General features: G+C 47.6%; 1 protein-coding gene and 1 non-coding gene across 2 annotated transcripts; one reads left to right on the forward strand and one right to left on the reverse strand.

Moving 5' to 3' along the window:
• Window positions 1–7,154: 7,154 nt before the first annotated feature.
• On the reverse strand, window positions 7,155–23,704 carry LACTBL1 (lactamase beta like 1). Its single transcript, XM_031062940.1, has 8 exons — window positions 23,668–23,704; window positions 21,034–21,165; window positions 19,867–19,893; window positions 19,131–19,223; window positions 16,030–16,187; window positions 14,008–14,255; window positions 10,856–10,961; window positions 7,155–8,153 (listed from the first exon to the last, which is right to left on the reverse strand). Exons 2-8 carry the CDS (start codon window positions 21,127–21,129, stop codon window positions 7,175–7,177), a joined length of 1,707 nt encoding a protein of 568 aa, XP_030918800.1. The 5' UTR covers window positions 21,130–21,165; window positions 23,668–23,704; the 3' UTR covers window positions 7,155–7,174.
• On the forward strand, window positions 14,694–14,767 carry TRNAN-GUU. Its single transcript has one exon. It is a non-coding gene; the product is annotated as a tRNA-Asn (tRNA).
• Window positions 23,705–25,425: the final 1,721 nt, after the last annotated feature.

Raw genomic sequence — 25,425 nt, forward strand, 5'->3', positions numbered from 1 at the left:
TGGGCAGGAGCACTCCGTGGTGCCCTCTCCCCCTGTGCCTGTGCATCTCCACTGTAGGCTTGGCTCAGATTCCTTCTCTTCCCAGCTCCTCAGGGGCTTCTGCACTCTCTGAACCTGCGCCTGCTCTGGGAGCCCTGAGCTCACACCCCACACGAGCTCCTGCTCTCTGCCAGCAGCTCCCAGGGCAGGGCATCACTCTGAGGACACCCCAACCACCTCACAGGAGCCTCACTCCCTCTTTGTTTCACACATGAGTGGGGTGTCAGGAGAGATGGGTGTTACCTGAGCTTCTTCAAGCACATGCAAGAAAAGGATAAAGACAATAATCCTGATGCTGAAACCACTGACTCCTGGATGAATTAAATCCTCTGCCATGTATAGGACAAGGGGGAATGGTTTCCCACTGCCAGAGGGCAGGGTTAGGTGGGACACTGGGAAGGAATTCCTGGCTGTGAGGGTGGGCAGGCCCGGAGCAGGGTGCCCAGAGCAGCTGTGGCTGCCCCATCCCTGGAAGTGTCCAAGGCCAGGTTGGATGGGGCTTGGAGCAGCCTGGGATAGTGGGAGGTGTCCCTGGCTGTGGCAGGGGGTGGCACTGGATGAGCTCTAAGGTCCTTTCCCACCAAAACTATTCCATGTGCTGTGATTCTCTAGATCAGCCAGTGTTGGCTGTGAACATCCAGGAAGGATGTTGCCATCCTGGGAGCCATCCCAAAATCTGTGCACATCCTTTCTGGGGACACTTCCCATTTTTAAATTTGCTGTCATGGCAAACAGTGGCCGTTACCCTGATGAAGTCCAGCCCCTCCTGACTCTCACAAGTCAGTCAGGACATCTCAGCAGATACAGGACTTCATGTGGCATCACATGGCACAAGGAAGGCTCAGACTGAGATCTGACATCTTCAAGCTTGGACAAATTAAAGGGAAGCTGGAGGCTCCTTTTATTTCCTTATCTCTCTATTTTTTCATCTTTGTTACTCTCCAAAGCCCCTTGATTGGTCTTTTCCCCACCTCCCCCAGATAAGTGTTTGTAGACTTGTGTAGTCCTCAAATGCTCTTCCCCTGTGTCCCACAGTGTGTCCCACCCTCCAGCCAGCAACTCCCATCAGTGTGTGAGGTGTTCCAGAGACATTTTATGTCCCACTTTGTCCCAGATTTGTCCCAGAACCTGCATGGTGTTAAGTGATCAGAGGCTTTTCTGCATCCTCACAAGGAAGGGGCACTGAAGTGCAATGGCAGGAGGGGACCCAGAGTGACACCCCTGAGTGGCTTCATCTCTTGCAATAAGCAGTGTCAGCAGATTTTTGGGAGTGATGGGGCTGAACCCAAACCAACAGCAACTAAACACTCTGGCCAAGAGAACTGATACTGGGATAGTGAATATTTCCCCAGTTTTACCAGCTCCCCATGTGGAGCTGTGGCAGCTTTCTTCCACAAGTTGTGGGAAACAGCCTATTTTTCACCATGGAATTGACCTACTCTTCCCAGCAGAGCTTGTTTCTCCCAGTTTGAGGGCTGCAGGGCAAAATATTTTCCAATTGCCTGTTTGGGAGCACTTTGGTCCCATCTTTCAGATTTTTGATTTAACCAACTGCTTTTCTTACATCTTCATCAGTATATCTGATAATTAGCTGAAAGTGATTGGAAATTGTGGCTGGACATTTTTATATTCGGCTCCCTCTTGTGCTCATTCCATCCTCCTGCTGACTCCTCTCTTCCCATGTTTTTCCACAACCTTTTGCCAGCAGGATGCTCTCACATCTCACCCACGGTGCTCAGGTGGAGCTGAAATTAAATGAAATGTGCCTGCCCATCCCTAGCAGAAATATCACTCCTTGGAGGAATAAATTGGGAACTAAACAGGAGCTGCTGCCAGGCAGAGTTGGCACCAACCCACAATCCTGATAATTGGGTTTGCATCGGGAATGGCTGCCAGGGGAGGCTCAGCACCTGCCCAGAGCAGTTACAGCCAGACCACGAGTGGGAAGGAGGGGGAGAAGATTCTTACCCTGTGCTGTGGCACTGGGCAGGTCCTGGGCTGAAGAGAGCAGAGTGGGAATGACAGAGAAGTGTGAGAGACAGACACTCCAAGGATGCCAGAATCCCAGAATCAGTTAGTTTGGAAAAGACCTTTGCGATCATTGAGTCCAACCCATGACCTGACACCACCTTGTCACCCAGAGCACGGCACTGACACCCCTGGGAGAGGGTGCATGGCACAGGTCACTTCAGACTTCCAAGCTCCACCCAAATTCCTTCCAAGAATTTTGGAGGATCAGCAGGACTGTTCTGATGTGTAAGTGTTTGTGATAATCTTTGTGTCTTGCTTGGTGTGAATGCCCAGAGCCCTCAAAATGCCATGAAGCCAGGAACTTGGTGTGTGCAATGGGCAGGTCTGGGAGACTCCCAAGTGTCCATGGTAAATAATTAGACCCTTAATTACAGGTTGCCCACACCATCTCAGTGATAGCTTGTGACTATACTTCAACTATGCTGTATTTCCTCAATTCCTGTTTGTATCTGCGAAAGGGCCTGGAATCCTGCCCAGGGGAAAAAGATTTTATTTTTTCTTTTAGTTTTTATGTCTTTGAGTGTTTCTGGGCATGAAACATCCATTTACTTTTATTGTTTTTTCATAATTTTTTGTCAGCTTGGCTAGTGCTGGGGACTGTAATATAACTGCATTTCAGCTCTGCCTGTGCAATAATTCTACCTGGACCATTAAAACCAAGTTTGCTCATTAGCCTTGAGGGGCAGGGGTGGATGTGCCAGAGCACTGCATGTTGAGGAAAAAGCACTTTTCAGGACAATGAGTGGATAATGTGGATAATGTGAATTTGGGGGATATAATGTGAATTTCCACTTCAGGCTCTGAGAGGAAAGGGATGAAAGGTGAAGGGTCCATGGGCTGGAGGGACAGGGAGCTTGGAGCAGTGAGGGCTGGGGGTAAGTGGGACACAACTGCAAAGAGAATGGGAGCAAAGTCCTTATAAATGAGGTGTAGCTGCAAGAGAGAATGGGAGCACAGCCATTCCTTTTTGCATATCAGATATCAGAATGATCCTCACCTGAGCTGATACTGCTGAAGGCAGAGTCCTTGCAAAGGGGAAGAATCATAACCAATGTCAGGTTAGAATGGGACCACAAGCACCACCTCGTTTTGTTTTGAGCTGTTGATTTGTGACCCTCATGTCTTCAGGGCAATGGTGGTGAGCAAGTTGAGAACTTGTCCTTACCTGAGAGCAGGTTCTGGAAGAGTTTCCTTTCCAGCTGAAGAGGTGCTCATGACAGATGGGCCTGGGTCCATCCCAGCCAGCTGGGGGCTGGGGATTTGTAGAGTGTGATTTGATTCATCAATTTATCCCAATTTTACCTTTTGACGTGAGAGGAATCCACTCTGCTGACTGGAGTCATTAAAACTCACTGAGAAAGGAGTTCAAAGGGTTCGAAGTTCTGAGATGTAGGTGTTCATATTTTGCCAGATTATTCTATTCTTAGTGGTCCAGAGTCTTTTAACTTGTAGAGTAACTACAGTTTAAGGGACACTGTTACAATATTATGTGGTTTCATTACTGCTCCTTAGGGCAGAATTTGGTCTCTTAAACCAATAAAGTGAATTTTGTTTTTGTCTGGTTTTGATGCTGGGAATGTTAATGAAGCATTTTCTATTTGTTTGGTTCCCCGATGAGTAATTCTGAAAACATTTTTAAGCCCTGTGTTTCTATAGGCTGTTGCAAACACATTGAGTCACTTTTTAAAGCACAGATTCAGTGAAATGTGAGCAGATGGGCAGAGTTTGCATGTTTGTTGTATGGATTGTGGAGCCAGTCTCTGACACGGGTGAAATAACAGTGGGATATTTTTAAATTCAGCAGCAAGCATACACAAAACCTTAAACATTATTCATAGTGGTAACTTAGATTCTGTAAAAGTTCAAGTAAAAAAAAAGGGCAAATTCACACAGGGCTGTCAGAGCTGGTGTAAAACACCTGCTGATTGAGTCAGGTCACCCCTGTCACCCCCCTCCCTCCCAGTGGCAGAGCAGGTTCTGCTCTTCTCAGGATGCTGCTCTGGCACCAAGTTACAAAAAGGAGTTTGGACTGAGATTGTGACTGGCTGCTCTCCATGACTGAGTGGGCTACCCCAGAACTCCACCTTTTCCTGTCTGCCATGCACAGCCTCTCCCAAATCCTCTGTACAGATCTTTCCAGGTCCCCTTTCCCCGCTCTGTGCCAGGGAAGGGTTCTCCTGCCCACTCTGAGCTCCTGTTCACCTTCCCAGGGTCAGCCAGGCTTTGGTGAGATAAGCTTTGCTGCAGCTCAGGTAATGAGTTTGACTCAGGAGTGGCAAAGAACATGATTTGCTGTAAATGAGAATGAATTAGAACCCCCAAAAGTTGGTGAAGAGGTGTGAGGGTGATTCACTAGAAAAGACTTTGTGTCTGCATTTCTGATGGAAAACTAAAACAACTCCAGCTTTCCATCACACAGATGGAGGTTGTCTGGTGTGGTGCTTCCTCCTGGCCAGTGGGTGACATGGGATATAAATCCTAATCTTTCTTGGAAGCTTTTGTGGGTCAACAATCACTTTTGTTTCAAAGCAAGAAAGACAGCCCCTCGCTGGCTCATAGCCCTCACTCAAAAGGACCAGAATGAGACCACTCCAGGATCTTGCAATCAGACATCCCATCCCATGGGCTTGGCTGTGTCAGGAGTGTCATGGCAGTGATATTGTCCTCAGGAAATCAGCACCAAATGTGCCTGCACTCATCCCTCTGGGTGTGACCACACAGGACAGTGGCATTTCCACAGGATTTATTGCTGTTGCTATAGCCCAGACTAAATATTGGACACACGGTGTTGTACAAGGTATGGGATGTGATCTCCTACAAAGTCCAGAGGAAACCAACACAGCAGCAGCTCTGCAAGGCAAGGTTTGCATGGTTCCAGGTGCTGATCAGGGAACTGAGATTATCTGAGAAAAGGCAGGGAATTTCTGAGCCTTCAGTGATGGTGTCTTTATTCAAAACTGAAGCTGAAGAACAGCCCACAGAGTGAAAGCACTGGGAGAACCAGAGAGAAGGGATCAGAGAGGGGTTTTTTTCTCATCCTCTCTGAGACATGTCCACATCCAAGAGTCTGTGTGGACCAGCAGCAGCAGGATATTGCTCTGCAAGAGGATACACCTCATACCAGAACATGCACTTGGAAGGGTCTTTGATTGTGCACATTTCTATAAGACCTTGTGCAGTGCCCCTGTCACACTTCTCTCTGGATTTCCATGCTGTGCAGCCTCTGCTATGCCCTGCAGTTTGGATATTCACTTCAAGGTCAGAACTATCCTGCCCTCCCCCTCTGCTTGCTTTTATTTCAGCTCCACCCAGGGCTGAAACCACAATATCCCCTAATTTTGGAGAGGCATTGAGGAGCCAGGACTGTGAAGTTGTGATGGTCCTGTCTGCCCTTGTGTCTGACATTGTCCTCATCACAGAGATGTGGTGTTGGCCATTGACAGCACAAAATCATTGATTTACTGAGGTTGGAACAGACCTTCAAGGTCCAATTGTTCCTCCAGCACTGCCAGGGCCACCACTAAACATGACCCCAGGTGCCACATTCACACATCTTTTGAACACCTCCAGAGATGGTGGCTCTACCACTGCCCCATTCCAATTCCAAAACTTTCTGAGAAAAACATTTCCAAATATCCAACCTACACTTCTGTTGGTGCAACTTGAGGGTGCTTCCTCTTGTCCTGTCCCTGTTCCCTGGGAGCAAAGCCTGACCCCTCTGGCTGCTCCCTGTCAGGAGTGGTGCAGAGCCACAAGGTCCCCCCTGAGCCTCCTTTTCTCCAAGCTGAGCCCCTTTCCAGCTCCCTCAGCTGCTCCTGGGGCTCCAGGCCCCTTTCCAGCTCTGTTCCCTTCTCTGGACATGCTCCAGCCCCTCAGTGTCTTTCCTGTCATGAGGAGCCCAGAACTGACCCAGGATTTGAGGTGGGGCCTCACCAGTGCCCAGCACAGGGGGACAATCACTGCCCTGGTCCTGTGGTCACACCATGGCTGGGACAGGCCAGGTGCTGTTGGTTTTCTTGGCCGCCTGGGCACACCTGCGCTCCTGTTCAGCCACTGTCACCAGCACATCCAGGGCCTTTTCCTCCTGGGCAGGAGTCCAGGCACTCTGCCCACACCTGGAGCTCTGCCTGGGGTTGGTGTGACCCATTTCCCTGTCCTGCCTGACTTGGCATGGTGTGGGCACAGAGAGGGATAACGAAATGCACTAGTGACTCTGCAGGTGCAAGGGCACCATCGCCAAGGTGGTGCTCCCCAGGCTGATGCACTTTCCCTCAGATCTTCACCCCCAGCTGCAGAAACCCAGTGGGTATGTTTGCAGCCAGACATCCTGCCCAAAACATACAGAAAGGTTCCCATGATTCCTGAATTTCACACCATGCTCACACACTTTCCTGGATACTGAAACCATTACAGAGCTGAGTCCAGCTGGAACATCCCACCTTATGTTCCTGTGCCCCTACAGCCAGCAGTGAGCTTCAGCTTCTACACTACTCCCACATCCGTTGAAGGACCAGCCAAGGAGCCAAGACAGAACCACATTGCTCTGCACTTTTCAAAGTTTATGATCCAGGAAAGAAACAGGCCCTCACTCCCCAGGGATCCCAAGCAGGGCCTGGTGTCAGACTGGTGCCATTTTTTAGCACGTAATGCTTTTGGCAAACCCACGTAAGGGACCTTGTTTGTGATAGACAGGCTCTTGAAAAGCCCTGGAAAAATCCTTGGACTGACAAAGAGACATTTTCTGAGAGATCCAGGGAATTCTCAGCCCTTTGACAATAGTAGTTGATCACCACAGTAGTCATCAAACAGACAATATTAGAGTGGACACTTTAGTGCCTGGCATTTTTTTATGGCATCCAAACATATCCATCCAGCACATTCACACTTCTTTTTCCTGCAGGTGTGTCCAGGTGCTAGCTGGCCTGGGGGCCAACAACAAGTCATTAAAGTTGTCTTAAAAGTGGGAAGGATTGTTTGGCAAAAGAGTCATTTGCCTCCATCATTCCCTTTTGAATGGCATCCACAATGTCACAGAGGCAGGAGAGTCTGGTAAGACACAGATTTGGAGCCAGCTCCCAGGAGTGGAGGGAAGAGCATGGAATGTTTAGCTGTAGAACACGGGCTTGCGCAGCACACGCACCACGTTGTAGGTGTTCAGCCCCGGGGCGTCAAAGCCAGGGGACAAACCCTTGCGGTCAAAGGGGTAGAAATTAAAGAGCTGCCCATTCTGTGTCTCCAGTGAGATGGAGGCAGAGCCCAGGTGCAGAACACATGGGAACTCCTTGTCAAAAACGACTTGGAAAACGCGATCTTCCAGGTGGTGGAGCTTGATTGTCCGATACTTTTCAGGGATCAGCTCTTCCACATGAGGCCCAAACTGCTGCATGAGGAGCACCCCACCAATTCCAACTTTGATCTCATAGAAAGTCAGGTTGGAATAGGTGTAGTAGCCAACATAGGGGATTGGGTTTGGAGGAGGAACCAAGCTTTTGTCGGCCTCTCTGAACGCTGTCTCCATAGCAGGGATGAGATGCTCGTATGTCTGAGTCACAATGTCCCCACCCTGCGGTCTGGGCCCTGCCATCAGCACAATGAAGCTCAGGCGGAGCTTGGGGATGAGAGAGAAGGTTGCTGAGTAACCATCAAGGTCTCCATCCTTCCTGATGACATCATATCCCAACTGCTCATTAATCTCCCAGGGTGTGCCTGTCTTGTTAGCAAAGTATTCCCCGGAGCACTTGAGCAGGGGTGTCAGCATCGTCTTCACCGTGTCGGGCTCGAGCAGCCGGCGGTGGTAGGTGCCCAGGAAGACCATGGCCAGCTTGGCCAGGTCAGCAGCTGTGGAGTACATCTGGCCAGAGGGCCGGTACCAGCCCAGGTCGTAGAGCGGGGCTGGCTGCTGGCTGCCGTAGAAGCCCACGGCCATCTGGGAGCGGACGGGCGCCGTGATGTCGAAGCCCGTGTCCTCCATGCCCAGGCGCTCCAGGATGTTCTCCGAGATCCAGCGCTGGTACTGCCCGTCGGCTGCGTGCTCAGCCAGCACGTGGGCCATCAGAGAGAAGGCCAGGTTGCTGTAGTGGCATCTGGAAGGAAGAAGAATATATTGGGATCAGCTGTTCATCAGTGATATGCAAAATCAGTGGCTGGGTCTCTCTTCTTTAGGGAAAAATTCCCATTTTATGGAATGGCAGATGAAGGGGAGACAGAGAAATATCGCTGGCTGGGGGCTATGTACAAATCACAAATGGTACCGGACTGCTGTGGAATGTGCCTTGAGCTGTTTTATTTTCCAGCATCAGTCTCATTACATGGTGATGACAATGGGAAGATGCCATCAGCTCACATCCCAGGCAGCAGACCAAGAACCTAATGTTACAACTTACTTTAAAAGTTTTTTGACCAACCACACAAAGCCAAAGTATATTGACAGTAGTTCCATCCAACCACTATAAGCACAGGTACCTTTGGTTAAAACAATGCTTGCTTATTTCAAATACAATACCTGCTTGTAAGCCTTAAAACACAATGCACAGAGCTTCATTATTAAGCTTAAAATTTCCTAATATCTCACTAGATATACTTTTCTGCAGCTTAGGGAGTTTTTCTAGACAAGCGTTAATACACAGACCATTGTTCTATTTGGCCTTGCTTTTCTACTTTTTACATAATTTTTCTGCTGACCTATCTCATGGCTACTGCTTAGCTCTAATCACAGTTCTGCTGTCTCTGAAGCCTGCCTTTTGCAGCTTTCCCAAAACCCTCTGATTTTATGGATTCCCACAAGAAAAGCTGCATGTTGTTGCCATGATTTGTTGTTAAATCAAGAAAGAGAAATATTTTACAGGAACATCAGCAGAGCTGTTTAACCCTGATGTACAGAGAGAGCTGGAGATGGAAAACAAACAACTCTATATTTGCATAACCTGACTTGCTGTTTATAATTGTTCACCATCCATTCTTTTTAAGAGCAGCGTGGGGAGTTCCAGGTGCTCACCTTAAAGGTCTCAAAATCCTGGGTAAACCTCTTTGGGGATTTGCCATGGGATAATCACTTAGATACCTAAGCTACCTTAAGATGGTAAAAGCATTTAAAGAGCACTTAAAAGCCCACAAAGCAGCATCCAGCAATGTGGAATCATTAAAGAAACTTGAGTACGCCAGTCTTTAATAACCATCAAGTGATTTATGTCTTCAGAATTGAATGAAGTTTAATGGCATGAAAACATGAAGGGGCATTTTTAAAAAATACATTTTCAAAATTCATTAAATTTTCAACCCTGTTGGTTTTTTTAATTGTGCGAAGCCACACATCTCATTGAGACCTATTTAGATCATAAATTTGGTACCACTTCAACATTTTCCAGCCCATTTAGTTGAATAAAAGCATGGTGAGCATATATATTCTCACCCTAAGAACAAACACATTCTGTATGTAAAACCTTGTATCTGAAACGGAGCTGAATTACAACAGAGAAAAATACGTTAAAATATCTGTATCAGTGAATGTGAACTTCCTTTGGGAAGAATGATCTGTTAGCTGGGAAGCATAACCAGGAAAAAGGAGAGAGAGTGAAAACTACCAACATATCAATTAATAAGCTATAGAGAGACTGTGAGGGGATGTCCTTATTTATCTTCATGGGGATCATAAAATAAAGATACCAATGGAGATAAATTACAATAAAGATAAAAATACCAAAGAAGATGATGGTACTAAAATGCTAAAATCCTTTAAGGAATATCTGTTGTAGCCTCCTACATGATGTGGGACATAACTAGGACAAGTGAGTGGTAGATCCTCAGCTATCCTGAGTAAATTATTTCAGGCTGTAATTAATTACCAAACAATTTTGCAGTCTTAGAAAGTTTCTTCCTAGTTAGTTTGAATTCTTTCCTTCATCTGCTGTCCACTGGATCCTGTTGAAGTCTGTGGGGAAGTGTCCAAGGCTGGGTTGGACAGGGCTTGGAGCAACCTGGGATAGTGGAAGGTGTCCCTGCCCATGGCAGAGGGCTAGAGAAAAATGATCTTCAAGGTCCCTTCCAACCCAAATCAGTCTGGGATTCTATGAATCCATGATATTTTTGAGTGTTTGTAATCCAGGTAACAGACTACAGGAATTGAAACAAACATTCGTAGACCTTTTAGATAATTTAGAGACACACTGCTCACCACAGATATGATTTTAACTGAAACCTGTGATGATTTAAACTGTTTAAATTAAAGTACTTTTCCACTTTTGAAAACCCGCATCATTTAAGGCTCATAAAGTGAACTATAGCAGTTTAATTTGGCTCATCTAGGCTTAAAACACCAAACCCAACCCTGACATGTCCAACAGTCTTTTTTCCCAGCCTCTGCCAGGAGTGTGGGGAGATGTGTCACCCTGGTTTTTTAAGATTTTCTAGGCCTTCTGATATGGACATTCTTGTGGTGAACTTTTTCAGACACTTTCTGTAAATAACTGATTATTTTATCTTCTTTTATGGAGGAGGAGAAAGTTGATGGACTGTTGGTTTGACCACTGTCACTGGAGAGGTGTCCCTATCACCCTCCAATCCGCTGTCACTTTTGGAAAGCTATAAATGTTGGAGTCAGGGAAATAAACTTCCTCTTCCGTCCTTCACCTGAAGAACAGCTTGCATTCTTTCGTGTCCAATAGTGACAGAGATGGCTGAAGCTCCCTTTGGGAACAGCTGCCTTTATCCACCAGCCATGGAGGCTGGGGATGGGGCTGAGGGTGGAGAACACATCCAGACCAAAAGCTCCTAAAGGAATGTGTCTGACCTTGTTCCTGGGTCTGCCACCAGGACGTCGTCTTTGAGCAGCGCGAGGGCGTCCTGAGTGCTGCCCTTCCAGAGCAGGCTGGTGGATCGCAGCCGCCTGGGCAGACCTGTCCACAGAAAGAGAGAAATCATGGAAATGACGCCTCTGGTGAACACAGAACAAAGGCAAGATTCAATGGCAAAATGGAAGCACCCGTGGTGGACATGAGAGCTCTGGAAACACAGCAAGGAGCTGCTCCTGCTGGGCTGCAGGACATGGCATGAAGTCATGGACTCCCGACTCTGCCTTACATAGGTCCAGCCAACATCAACTCTGGGCTGCTGCATCTCAGTGAAAACGCCTTGAGGAATAATGGAAATTATCCTGGATTCCCAAGTGTGGTTTGGAAGACAGGAGCAAATGGGGTATTGGGAAATCCCTCTATTTCCATGTGACTGCATACCCTGGACAACAAATGTGTGTAACAGCTCCTTTTAACAGGATTTCATTCTTTACACTTCACCACAGAAGGCCTAAGCTTCTCTGGAAAACTCCAGGCTTGGCCTAAAGTATTTTTATCTTCCCCCTCATCCTTAGCAACATTTATTCAGGGTTTCTGAATATAGAAAAAACCAAGGTTCTTTCCATTTTTAATTATTCAGGGTTTCTAAATGCATAAAATATCAAGTTCTTTTCACTTTTCATTCCTCACTGAACACAGATTCCCTACAATTTTTTGGTCAGTACTTTTTTAATCACCCCAGCTTCTCTGCACAGGATCTATGGCTTGCCTAGGCCAGAACTTGGATCACTTTTGAAATGGAATCCTTGCTGCCATTTGCAACGGGCTTCAATGTGGATGTTTGGGAGGAAATTGGGAATTTATGTTTTTGACAGAAAAATGACTCACAATCGTGTGCTCAGTGACCATATCTTAATCATGGATTCACTAAGGTTGGAAAAGCCCTCCAGGATCATGGAACTCAACCATTAACCCAGCACTGTCCTCTCCACTCATGTCCCCAAGTGCCACTTCTCACATTTTTTGAATGCCTCCCAGAATGGTGACTCCACCACCTCCCTGAGCATCTTTGCCAATGCTTTACAACCCTTCGTCTGAAAATTTGTTTCCTAATATGTGATCTAAGCATCCCTTGATGCAACTTGAGGCCTTTTCCTCTTGTCCTGCATCCTGGCGAGACTGAATGAAGCCCCATTCTTTTTTGGCAGCAACACTTATTTTTCTTATCTTGCCTGAACTTGGCATTTGAGCTGGAGTGAGAGGACTGTTTTGCCCCCTGCTCTGGGGTTATTTGTGCAGCTGCACGACCAGATAAGAGATGCAGACATCTTCCAGTGGACAATGGGCTCCTTCATTATGTACTTGTCCCAGTGGCAGCAAAGAAAATGTTGGAGCAGTGGGAGAGTTCACCAGCTCTGTGACAGCAGTGCAGTGTTTCCTTGAGGTTCATTGGAAATGATAAACCAGAGCATAATATAATCCAGAGTCATTGATTTCTACCTCATGGGCTGCTAATTGAAGTGACAAGCACGTTGTTAATAATTTACAATCACATCCCATCCTGTCATTCGTGTGGACTGGAAAATCACAGTTTTAACAAGCTGGAGCTTCCCTCCAGCAATGGGCCCGTCGGGTGCTGAGGAGAAAAACCTTTGGAGTTACTTCTGTAATATGCAATGGAGAGACCAGATAATGAGGATCTATTACAGATCAGTTTCACTGAATGAATTTAGATGAAACCCACTTTAGAATGTGTCATGCAGGGGCTTTGATCCCAGTGCTAAGCAGAACTTATTCCTTTTTGGGGTTTGACACACAGCAAATGGAAAGTGGAACCAGAACATTCCTTTGATTTGCAGTTGGGATTTTGAAACTGTACACCTCCTTCTGTTGAATTGTCAGAGTCCAAGGGTTGGTGTGTCCTCTGGGGGTGCTCTGGGAAATTTGGGCCACATTCTAAAATCCAAAAATACACAGGAGCATAAAAGGAGCTGAGCAGGGGCACAAATCTAACACAGTGATGGAAGCAATGGAAGGGCTGTGCAGTACAAGCAATTATGCCACGACCAGGTACTCTCTTGACTAATGCTCCTTACAACATTTCTGGGTGCATGTCACACCTCCCTGGGTGACAGGAGCAGTCAGAGCAGCTTCAGGTGCTCAGGATAGTCAGAGGGGACCGGGCAGAATTGGTGCCCCTGAAGACAACATCAGGCTGGATGGAGCCACACCTTGTCTGCAGGGAGAGGGGCTGGGCAGGGATGTGGTCACTGGCCACTTTGGGTTGTTCATCTGCTTCTTTCCAGGTTTCAGAGTCATTCCATTTTGGGGAGCCCTCATTTTCCTATTGGCTTTCTTCAGATGATGCTGTACCCCATCCTGAGGCCCTGCAAGTTGCAGCCATGCTATTTGATTTTAGGTCCTAATTTTAGGGCATTTATTCCAATCAGGAAAAATGCAAGTGTTACAGAGATTGACCAAAATACCACATGTGATATCAGCACAGTCTCTTTGGCCATTACATTTTGTAATCCCTCAGTCAAGTGTTAACAGCTTTGTTTCAGAGAAAGGGTAAAGTTCTTAGTCCTGTGAGCTCCTTCTCCCTTGATGTTCCCCAATTCTAAAGGTAGCAGCAGATTAACACTTCTCTGACAGCAAATGCCAAGCTATAAATAGCTCAGGAATCCCGGATCAGGAACCACACTGACAGCTAAATTTAGCTCAGCAATCAAGGTCTTTCTATTCAAAGCAAAGAGATTTGACCCTCAACTCTACATCTCAGAAAAATGAGGTCTGGAGTACAAAATACTGTTGTGCAATTGGAACCTGATTCAGGTCATGGTAGTGAGGAGAAAGGAATCTGTGTTCACCTGAAAGGAATCTGTGTTCACCTTGCAGGGGAAAAACCCTCCTCATCTGAGCCCTTTCCTGGCAGGTGTCCTGGACAAGAGTTCCCTTGGAGCACTCCATGACATTGCTGACACCCTGCTTCCCAGAGCCCTGCCTGATCCCTGGGAAATGCACAGTGCAGGGTCCAGACTGGGAAACAGCCTCCCAGAAGCTTTTTTTTTATTCCTGGAATATGGTCTGCTCTCTCTGAGGCGTCTTTCCAGGGCAGAGAGGCCCAGGGACACTCAGGGAGCTGCCTCACCTGAGAGCTGACTGGCCATTCTGCGCAGGGTGACCAGGGATGGCTTCAGGGGCATCGAGCCTTTTTCCAAAAACACCAGGCCATCTGCTGTGTATCTCTGCTCTGAGTCTTTGAGCCTCCCCAGAGGGTTCTTGATAACAAAGTTCTGGGCATAACGCTCCAAGGGGTCATCAAGGGATGTGACTTTTCCTTCCTCCCACATCTTGTACAACATAATGGTGGGGAAGATCTTGGAGACACTGGCAATTCTGTTAGGGAAGAGACATTTGGAGAAATTTAGCATTAAGAAGCCCATGAATCAAGAGGAAAGAAGAGATCACCATGATTTTACGTGTTACATTTTTTCTCATTCCAGAGGGAATAGCTAAAACACAGGTAGGAGGTTTGAATTACTATCCTTAAATGTGAATCTTTATGGACTGCAATATAACCTCTGAATGTCCAGTGCAGTGGGCTGCTGATCTCTTCCTATTCACTTGGCATTCACAAAAAGACATAAATTGTAAATTACTGGTTAGTAAATACCATAACAACTCTCACATAGTTTACTGGAATTTTAAGGTTAAAATCACAGAATCATTTAGGTTGGAAAAGACCTTTCAGATCATTGAGTTGGACCATTTACCCAGCACTATCAAACTGTCCCTAAATGCCAGATTCCCACAGTTTTTGGCTCCATCCAGGCTGTCCCTGTGGCGCAATCGGTCAGCGCGTTCGGCTGTTAACCGAAAGGTTGGTGGTTCGAGCCCACCCAGGGACGTGGCCCTGACTCCTGCCCTGTGGCAGGGGATTGGAACCGGACTTCGGTTGTCCCTTCCAACCCAAATCATTCAATGGTTCTGGAGGAAAAATAGCTCAAGGTCATTTCTCCATTATACAGTTGGGGAAGAGACAGATAATCACAGCTTCTGAAACTGTCCAAAATTGTTCATTCCGAGGACATAATTTTATAGTCAGAGCACAGCCTATGTTTCTTAGATAACACAGTAACAATTCACTGAAAATGGATCTTTAGAGGAAAGAAGCATTTCTTTCATCTTGGTTTTTGGTTTTTAGCACACATTAAGAGCTTTATTCTGTCTTAACCTAAAAAATAACAGCCAATATGAAATTGACTTCACTGGAACAGTAAATAAACTTATGGGTCTGCGTTATGTGTTCCGCAGATATTCATCCCAAACATCAGTTTTTCCTTAACCAACATTTATTCTTATTTTCTTTAATCCTGTGGCACTGTCTCCTCTCTGCTCTCCAAATCTGTGCCAGCTCTTGGTCTTCAGGTTTGTGCTCTGGACATGAAGCCATTCCCATGTAAGGAACAGTATGTTTTCAGGCTCTTTAGGGTCACTGCCATTCCAATTTAAAATATTGTCAGAGTTAAATGAAAAAATACATAAATAAATACAAAGTAGCTCAGTAAGCCACCAGCATATAACAATCTGGGAATTCTCTTTGTCCCACAAAGTTCCAGCATAAGCCAGCAGAGTTTCCTGCATGGATCTGCAGTTTGTGATGGCGTCTCTATTGCAGGTACCTGTCACCATCATATTTTCTGGAAAATCTCCTTGCCGAGGATTCTTCTCCTGGGAAGAAGCCTCAGAGAGAAAGGAAAACAATATTATCTCATTTGCTTCCCCTGTGTTTTGCTGCTTTGGAATGTGGTTGGAGATTGTTTATCCAACAGGTGATTGTTTCATTGGTTTCCGCTGTGAATTATTTTGACTTATTGGCCAATTATGGCCAAGCTGTGTCAGACTCTGGAGAAAGAGTCATGAGTTTCCTTATCTTTTAGCCTTCTGTAAGTATCCTTTCTATATTCTTTAGTATAGGTGATTATAGTTTAGTTTAGTATTCTTTTATATAATATAGTATCATAAAAAAATAATAAATTAGCTTTCTGAGAACATGGAGTCAGATGCATCATTCCTCCCTGCCATGGGAGTCCCTGTAAATACAAGAGGTACCAGCTCTCTGTAGGTGTGTTGCCCTTTCCTGGCTCTCACACTGTGCCAGGTGCCTCACCTGTAGATGGTGTACTCATTGGGCGCCCCCGAGGCAGGGTCGGAGGCGTTCCTCTTGCCGAAGTTGCCCGTCCAGAGCACGGTGTCGTTGTAGATGGCGATGGCTGACATGGCCGGGAGCCCGGAGCTGTGCATCTTCTGCCGCAGCATCTGGTCCACCTGGGGAGAAAGGGAAACCATGAGCTCCCAAAACAAGAGTCTTACAATGCATCCAGTCTGTACAAAGCAATAGAAGGCTCAGATCACCCACCCTCATCACTCTCAAGCACTTGAGAGTGATCCTATGAATGGTGTTCTGGAAAAAAAAAAGTATTTTAACTGTTTATCTGTTTCTTCTAGAATTGCTTCTGTTGAATTATCCCATGTCCTTTTTCAGTCTACATATCCACTGTGTAGATGAATGTGATGCTTATGCTTGTAATATTTATGATTAAAACCAAATATCAACAAGTAATAATTGCAATTTCTTCTTTTTTAATTTGCATTCTGCACATCTGTTCTTTGAACTGGTATTTTAGGGTCAAAGACATATGAGAAAAAGGCTTTTCAGATATCCCATGACACTTCCCATGCCATGAAACACTCTGGAGCTTGGGCTCTTATTTTTTCTCTTTCATTCACGAATGGGACAGGACTGCTGGGATACATTCCTTGAGCTTTATTTGCAGCATCAGCCTCATTGCATGGCTGAGACAATACAAAGATGGCAAAGCTCTCATACAGCCAGCAACAACCAAAGATTTCTTTGTTATAGAACATTTCAAAAACTTTCTAGCCAATAGCATATTGCTAAAGCTTACAGACAATTGTTTCAGCCAATTACTAAAAGTATACATACACTACTTCACACAATGCTTGGTTGTCTTCTTTCTATTAACATCACAACACTCCATTACTAAGCTTAAAACCTTCTACTGTCTTGCTAAACATATTTTCCTACAGTGTTGAGGTCTATCTTAACCAAACCTAAGATTCAAGCTATTGTTTAATATCCTTGCTTGCTATACAATTTTAACTTTTTCTGCTTTCAGACTTGACTGCTGCAATTTAACTCTTAAGTTTTCTGTTCTTTCTATTTCTGAAGTCTACTTTCCCAGTTTTCTAGAAACCTTTTTTCCTTTACTATTTCCCACAGGCCTCTGTTTAAACCACAACCTGAGAAACAGCTCTGAGAAGCTGAAGGGCTCTGATTGCTGCTGGCTCCCTGTTGTACCAGAGCCATGCAGAACTCTTCACTGGGCTGTACAGAACTCCTCATCAGCTCTGCACCCACCTCCTGCAAGCAGAATGCATCGATCTTGCCCTTTGGGGACTTTTTCAAAGCTATGTCATCATCTTGCACATATCATTTGCATTTTCAGGCACACGTTTTGTTTTGCACACCATGGTTAAGACATAAGAAATGCACTTCCAGACCCAGAATCTGAGGTAAGAAAAGCCAGACTGAGTCATGTCCTTGGGATCTCTTCACTGAATGGCCAGGGGAAGTGCACTGAGAGCAGCAAGTGGAAACATGCAGCTTGTGTCCAGCCCTTCTGTCAGGGTCCTTTTCCCTCCCTCCTCATGGATCAGTGGCCTATCTGGTACATCTGCAGATGTGTTCATCTGGTACCCCAGCACCTCCTGAGAAGATTCTGCTCTCATGGAAACCATGAAAAGGGACTTTGGACAAGGGATGGAGTCCAGGACAAGAGGGAATGGCTTCCCACTGCCAGAGGGCAGGGATGGATGGGATTTTGGGAAAAAATTCCTCCCTGTGAGGGTGGGCAGGCCCTGGCACAGGGTGCCCGGAGAAGCTGCCCCTGGATCCCTGGCAGTGCCCAAGGCCAGGCTGGATGGGGCTTGGAGCAACCTGGGACAGTGGGAGATGTGCCTGCCCATGGCAGGGGGGGCACTGGGTGAGGTCTCTTCCAACCCATGTCAGTCTAAGATTCATGTCAACAATCATGGTCCTCCTTTTCTCAGACTCTGACCTTTAGACTCGCCTGGACCTGCAGACAGGCAGAGACTTCATAAAAGTGGATGTGAAGTGATGGGAATTGAAATTCAGTGTGGATAAAGCCATGTGTGTGCAGGGAAACTGCCCAAACCTGGTCCTGAGCTCTCAGCAGCAGGACCTCAGGGCTGTGGTGGATGTTCCTATGGAAACATTTGCTCAGTGCCTTAAGGGAGACAAAAAGGCAAATAAAATAAGAGAGATTATTAAAGTAACATAAAATACAACAGAAAACATATTTTTTTCACTGTATAAATCCCTGATTCACTTGCATGTTGAATATTGTTTACAGTGCTGATTGCCCTCTACTTGTGAGAAGGAGACAAGTGAGAGAGCACGTGAGAGGGGGTAAAAATAGGGAATGTCCTGTCAGAGCATGATTATTCTTATGGTCCAGACAGTCAGAGAAATGCTGCAGTATTTCCTCAGAGCTCATGGAGCCTGCCAGAGGTTCAGGCAGTGCTAAAATGTCAGATCCATCTCATACTGAGAATATCATGACAATGTATCACACCCTCTTCCAGACAGATGCAGACCTTCTTTCCCTTTCCCTTTCCCTTTCCCTTTCCCTTTCCCTTTCCCTTTCCCTTTCCCTTTCCCTTTCCCTTTCCCTTTCCCTTCCCCTTCCCCTTCCCCTTCCCCTTCCTCCTTCCCCTTCCTCCTTCCTTTCCTCTCCACTCCCTTCCCTGGAGTGGATGCTTATGTATAAGCATCTTTTTAATTTTTAAACAGGGCTGCGGGGAAAGCCAGCAAAGAAAGAAAATTTGGTCCTGGGTGATGAATTGGAACCAGAGAGCACCTGAGTCAGGTACTCTCCAAGACATGAGGGCTGCCTAATAGTGGACCAGATGCAAAGAGCCATTATTTTTTGCTGGTGGAAGCTCACCATACCTTCTGATGGACAAGTGATGATGTTTGTCCACCCCAGCTCACCCTCTGGGCAAGAGAGCTGCTCCCTGGAGGAGTTCACACACCCATCTCTAGGTTTGCATGTCCTCCCTTCCTCAATTCCCCACCTCCTTCCCCAGCATGGCAAATTCCACCATGTCCCCTGGAGAAGAGCAGCCCAGAGCTGTGTGTCCCTCTGCTCCCTCCTCCCCACAGACCTTCTCCAGTGCTTCCTTCAGGATGGGGAGGGGGTGGTCCAGTGGCACTGGCTCAGGGTAGCGGGGACACATCTGCACAGCTTCTGACCTCACCTCCATCACAGATGGATCTGGAAAACAGTTCAGGTGACACAGGTGACCTCAGCAGACACAAGGGCAAGCTTGAACCTCACCCAGCAGCCCCCTTGAGCTTTCTTGCTCGCATTGGCCTAAGGGATATTTCTGCACAGGGAAGGGACAATGCTGAATTGTTTCTGTCTGATGTAAAACAGGGCTGGCAGGGGCACTGTGCTTATTCCAACGTGGGATGGACACAGGATGGACTTCAACTAACTGTGCAACCTGGGACAGTAAAGAACTGGGGCTGCAGAAGACTCTGGAGTGCCTGGCAGTGGGTTTAGCCCCCTGGGAGGGCCTGCCCATGTCTAAAGGAAAGTGTGAGCTGGGGTTCAGGACAGCAGTGGCAAAGAGTCATCCCTGTATCATAACCTCAGAAATGGGGCCAGGAGTGGCCTGTGAGGGCCACCTGAAATCCAGTACTACACACAAAGCCCCACACCCACTCCAAGAGCTGTCTCCTGAATGAGCTGCATCCTCCATATCCCACAGACAGCTTAAATTTTTGTGGCCGGCAAAGATCTTTAAACTTTGAGAGAGATGGGAACTCCCTTTCTTGGAGGCACTATTCTCCCAGCTGATCCCAAGGTGTTCATAAATACAGCTACCCTGCTCTGACAGCTGGGGACAAAGTGCCATCTTCTTGCTTACCAGGTGAACGTGAAGCATCAGAAATTGGGATGAGGAGAGAAATAGCACTAGGAAATCTTGGAGATGGACAGGGATGGATACACACAGCCTACAGGCAGTCTGGTACTCTGAGATAAAAATGTGTGGTTTGAAACCTTTTCAACGCTCGGTTTCTGAAATACTTCTAGCACCTCCATCATGAATTTCATGTCACCTTTCAGCTACTTAAAACTCTGATCCATTGACATTGTGTATATTTAATCCTTGTGCATGCAGTGCCTTGAGTGGATCAGTTGAGTTTCCTATAATCAACAGAGGAAGCCATGGGGATGTTCCATGGGCTGGAGCCCCTCTGGAGCTAGGCTGGGAGAGTTGGGGGTGCTCTCCTGGAGAAGAGAAGGATCCAGGGAGACTTTAGAGTCCCTCCCAGGCCCTAAAGGGGCTCCAGGAGAGGGACCTGGGACAAGGGATGGAGTGACAGGACAAGGGGGAATGGCTTCCCACTGCCAGAGGGCAGGGATGGATGGGATATTGGGAAGGAATTCCTGGCTGTGAGGGGGGATGCTGAGGCCCTGGTACAGGGTGCTTAGAGCAGCTGTGGCTGCCCCTGGATCCCTGGCGGTGTCCAAGGCCAGGCTGGATGGGGTTTGGAGCACCCTGGGACAGTGTCCCTGTCAGGGCAGGGGTGGAACAGAATGGGCTTTAAGGTCTGTCCAGCACAAACCTTTCTATGATTCTGTGATTCCATGAATTCTAGTGTGAACCAGAGGGCTTAAGCCAGGGCAAAGATTGGGGAACAGGAAAGAGAGCAAACCCTGAAGCAGATGGTAAGGTATAAAAAAATCTGTTTCTAAACTGGAGTAACAACAGGAAAAGTAAAAGATAAAAAATCTAAAATAAAATGCCCCTTTAGAACTTCAACAGCCCCATCCTATCCAAACCTAGGCCAGGAGTGATGGAGCTTCTTTGGACAGCAGCAGAGTGATGTGGTGCCTCCATCTACCCAGCCTTCACCTCCTCTGTGGCCTTGCCTTATTGTTCTCTGGGGAAATCTCTGTTCGGGGAAGTGCTCTTTGGGAAGAAAGCTTTTATTAGTCTTCCAAATCTCTGTGGCACAGCATGACCAAGGTTAAACCCCCTACTCACTGGGCTCCACCTTGGGGAGGCTGTACTGCCACAGGAAGCAGCCGGTCATGGCCACGGACAGCAGGAGGAGGAACACGACCAAGACGTGGATCCACTTCAGCTCCATGGCAGTGAGCTTGAGGAAGCTCCGGCTGCAGGGTGCCTGCTGGAATGGAGAAGGAATGGGCTAGGAGAGAGAAAACACCTGCTGTGTCAGCTGGGAGAGAGGCCCCTGTGCTGCAGAACAAAGCTGCTGCAGGGACAGGACTCACCTGGTCTGCTGGAACTGTCCCTGCCCATGGCAGGGGGTGGAATGGGATGAGCTTTAAGGTCTCTTCCACCCAAACTATTCTGGAATAATTTCAGTGACATTGCTGAACCAGGGCAGGGCAGACCAGCCCCTATTGGGGTACTGGAACCAGAAATTACCTCCTGGCTTTCAGTGAGCTCTGTGAGCCATTAACTCTCCTCCCCTTGCTGGTTCTTGTGGAACACCAACTACTCCTTTTGCCTTCTCCCCTCCCTGCAGGTGAAGCTCATCATCCCAGCCTGGCAGGAGTCTCAGTTACAGCTCTCACTTCCTCCCTTCTCAATCACCATGACTTATTCCTGGATATCTTTCCAGCCCCTTTTTCCAGAGTCCAGCATCTGTTCATGGCAGCCACCAGCCAGACCATCTGAGCAGATCCAGCTTTTCTAGATGAATGATGGAATTTTTCACTCCGTGCTGCCCTTACCCTTCTCTGTTGTGCCTGTAAATCCCATTCTATCACGTACCATCTGTAAGCTTGGCATTTACAGATGCCATGTTTTGGAAAACTGCCTGATATTTGAGTGTGTGCAGCTCTCACAACACTGGAGACCATCCAGGTTGGTGAGAGAACCAGATCAATGTTGAAGAAAAACAAGGAACAGATGACAAATGAGGAGGTGCCTGAGCCTGAGCTGTGCTCCTTCACTGCCTGCAGGAGGTCAGGAGGGTGCTTTTGAAAGTTTGGCAATTAATGTTATAAAACATATGGCCTGCCATTTGCATCCAATATGCTCCACATTCCTATGCTGTTTCAGGTTGTCTGGACTCACTTGTAGGATAGACAGATTGAAATATTCCCTTTAGATTTCCACACAGCCTTTTCCCCCCTCCCTGTTTTGGAGATACAGGATAGCTCATGCAAAAGCTTCTGCAAACCAACTGAGCCTTGTCACTCACAGCCAGGGAATCTGCAGAGCCTCTCCCAGACCCGCACACGGTTCTGTGGATCCAGCTGGGTTTTCCAGCCTTCACTGGAACTCTGAGTTGCAGTTCCACTTTCTGCATAATAACAGAAATATAATTTTTCCTGAAAACCTTCAGCCTGGTCAGGCATTCCTATAGGAATTTCTGAAAGCAGCTTATGTCAGGCTCTTCCATAACAATTAAAATTCAAGGATGGCTTAAGACTGTGCAGATGTCTGCAGACCCAGTCACACCTGAGCCTGCCTGAGCGCTCCAGGTCCCTATTCCAGCCTGTGACTTGTTTCTAAATAGGGGAATTCCATCCTGACACCAATTCCATTCTTGTTTGTATATACCAAGCTCCTTCAGGGCTTTTGCAGGCAGGAGATTCCATCACCCAAGGAAAAGCCTGTGCTGAGATCTCTTTAATCCCCTCACACTGTGGCTCAGTGTGTGTTCAGGGATGTCACCCAGAGCTGTTCTCATGCAGCAAGGAGTGGGACAGGGCCCTCTGCCCTGGAGTGTTCATGGGTGACTTCCTTGGATTTAGTCCCGTCTTAATAACATAGATTCCTCCACCAATTTTCAGTTCCTCTGACCATTTTTCTGCCTCTTTCCTTGCTTCACTGAGAAGCCCTGCTTCCTGAGTGCCAGAGAACAAGGTGAGAATACTATTTTCTGGTGTATTCCCCATCTCATGGACTCCAGACTCCCTGGGACATTAAGTGAAGACACAAAGATACCAACTTTGAGCTCATCTTTTAGTCAAACTTATCCTTCTGTCCAAACTGCCCTTTACTTCATGTTGATCATGAGTGCTCTGAAAGGGTTTTTTTCCTTCTCTACCCTGTGATCTGGTGGGAATGCAAAGAAACCAAGAAACCCTGGCAATACCATGGATTAGAGATATGGATCTCCCTTATTGATGGGACATCAGATACCCGAACGTGTGAAAAATATTCCTCCACCGGGGAGATGCTCTACCCTCCAAACTACTTTCCAGGGAAAATATCACCTTTTTCCCTGCACCTGGGAGACTGTCAGGCAAGCAGATGGATAGATCCCTATAAACCCTCCTCCCAATTCCCACTCCAGGACCTGTCTGGTCTCACCTTCCTCTGGTTTCCCCCTGACTCCGTGTCTCTGTGACTGTCACAGCTCACAGCACAGACACAGCAAGGCAGGGGGAGGGGGACACCGAGCACTTAAACACATGCAAATGAATGCAAACACTTGCAGGAATGAGTGCACACAGCTTCCCATGGGGACAGCCTAGCAGTAGGATACATTTCCCACCCCCCGAGTTTTTCAAAATTAGAATGGGGAGAAAATCTGGGGATTCCCATCGGACCACCCAGGTCACAGTCCTGCCCCACCAGGGTTGCTCGGCCAAGGCACAGCTCAGCAGGGATTAGGGAGAGCCAGAAACACCCCCAGCCCCTCACGTACCACCTCCAGGAGCTGCCTCAGTCCCAAAGGCTGCTGTCCTTCCTCCAGGCGTGTGGGCACTTGAACAGCCCCATCCTGGCCAGCCTCAGCCCGGGCAGGGGGCAGCAGGAGCCCTGGGCATCTCCCAAAGGCAGCTCTGCCTCAGGGGCAGGCGCTGCTCAGGCACCGGCTGCAGCAGCCCCCTTTCTCTCCCCACGGGTCCTGCTCCAGGTTTATCTTGCCAGGAGTCCTGTTCTGGCTTTCCCCATCCATTTGGCCCATCCAGACCCTCCAGAGAGTGCTGCTGATCTCCCCTGGGAAAGGAGCTTAAGTGACAGGGACAGCATGGCATTTGCACAGGAAAGTGCCTGAGAGATTGGATGTTAATTCTTCCTAATGCTTCTGTGCCATGTGTGTGAATCACAGCTGAAACCAGGAGGGCTTCACCATCTATTTATAGCAGCTTCATCTCCTCCTGACATCTGAACAGGAGGCGATTAAGCAGGAGAGGGCCAGTCCCTGAGTGCCTGCAGCCAGCCTGGGGAGCTGCTCACGGGGAGGGCACACGGAGAGCTAAGCCGGGAGCTCAGGCACTCTCTGGGCTTAATCCTGAACAGCCTCCTGGAGTTCTCCCACAGTGACAGACAAGGGAGTCATTCCCAGCTCCCAGGCTCACAGGACAGAGATGGAGCTGGGATTTCATCCTCCTTCTCTGCCAGGCACTCTGAAGGATAGTGGGAGGTGCATGAGGGCGTCCTTACCCGCAGCTGTAACCCCTCCATGGCTGCTCAGGAGGCTCTTCTCATCCCCTGTGCTGCTGGTCCCCACAAATAAAGGGCTTATAAACCCCTGTGATGGAGAGAACAGAGTTGGTGCAGAAAAAAGCAGTCAGAGCAAAGAGATAACAAAGCCCAGCTCAAGTGAGAAGAGCTGCAGGGACAAGACTGGCTTTGATGTCATGGGGGACATGGGGGGACATGGGGGTTGGAATGAGGTGGTCCTAAACATCCCTTCCAACCCAAACCATTCTATGAGATAAAACACAGTAGCCACAAAAGTTCTCAGCAGGACTTCCCCTCTCTCTGCCTCTGGTCTGGTAGCATCTTGTGTTTAGCCCTAAGCTCTGGGACCTCCCATTTCTCTTGGCCATCCTCACCTCCAAACACAACAAACTGAAGCTTTGAGAGCTGCAGGGATGACACATTTTCCCTGTGGCTCCTCCACAGGGTCCTTCCAGCCCCCCTGCAAGGCTCCTTTGCCCTGTTCCCTCTACACAGCCAACAACACCCCTTACCCTTGGGAATCCCAGCCACAGCCAAGGGACTGCATGTCATGATGGGAAGTGCCAGGATAATAGCACCACCACCACCTTTCCCACAAAATCTGCCATAAAATCTCCCTCATCCATCTATCTGGCAGCAGCAATTCAATCCCCAACCCCCCAAAAAGAGCTCTTACCAGCCTTGCTGCTACCTCCGGCTTCCAGCTGAGGAACTGGGGGCTGTCCTGCAGCTGCAGATGTTAAGAGCATCTGAAGCACTAATCCAGCTGCCAGCCTCTCTGAGTACAGATTAATGGGCCAGGCCTCACCCCTCCACAAGCAGCACAGCATCTGTCCAGCCATGCAGCCAGAGGGAGGATTGTTGGTGATTTCCTGGCTCCAGTGGTACTGCAGAGTGGAAAATGGGGAGCTGTGGTGTGTGGGTATCCATAACATGCCATGGACTGGAAATGTTGATAATGGACTGCTATTATATTAATATAATATAATATTATTAA

This window comes from Geospiza fortis, unplaced genomic scaffold (genome assembly GCF_000277835.1).
Source record: "Geospiza fortis unplaced genomic scaffold, GeoFor_1.0 scaffold353, whole genome shotgun sequence".
In the NCBI taxonomy this organism is placed as follows: Eukaryota; Metazoa; Chordata; class Aves; order Passeriformes; family Thraupidae; genus Geospiza; species Geospiza fortis.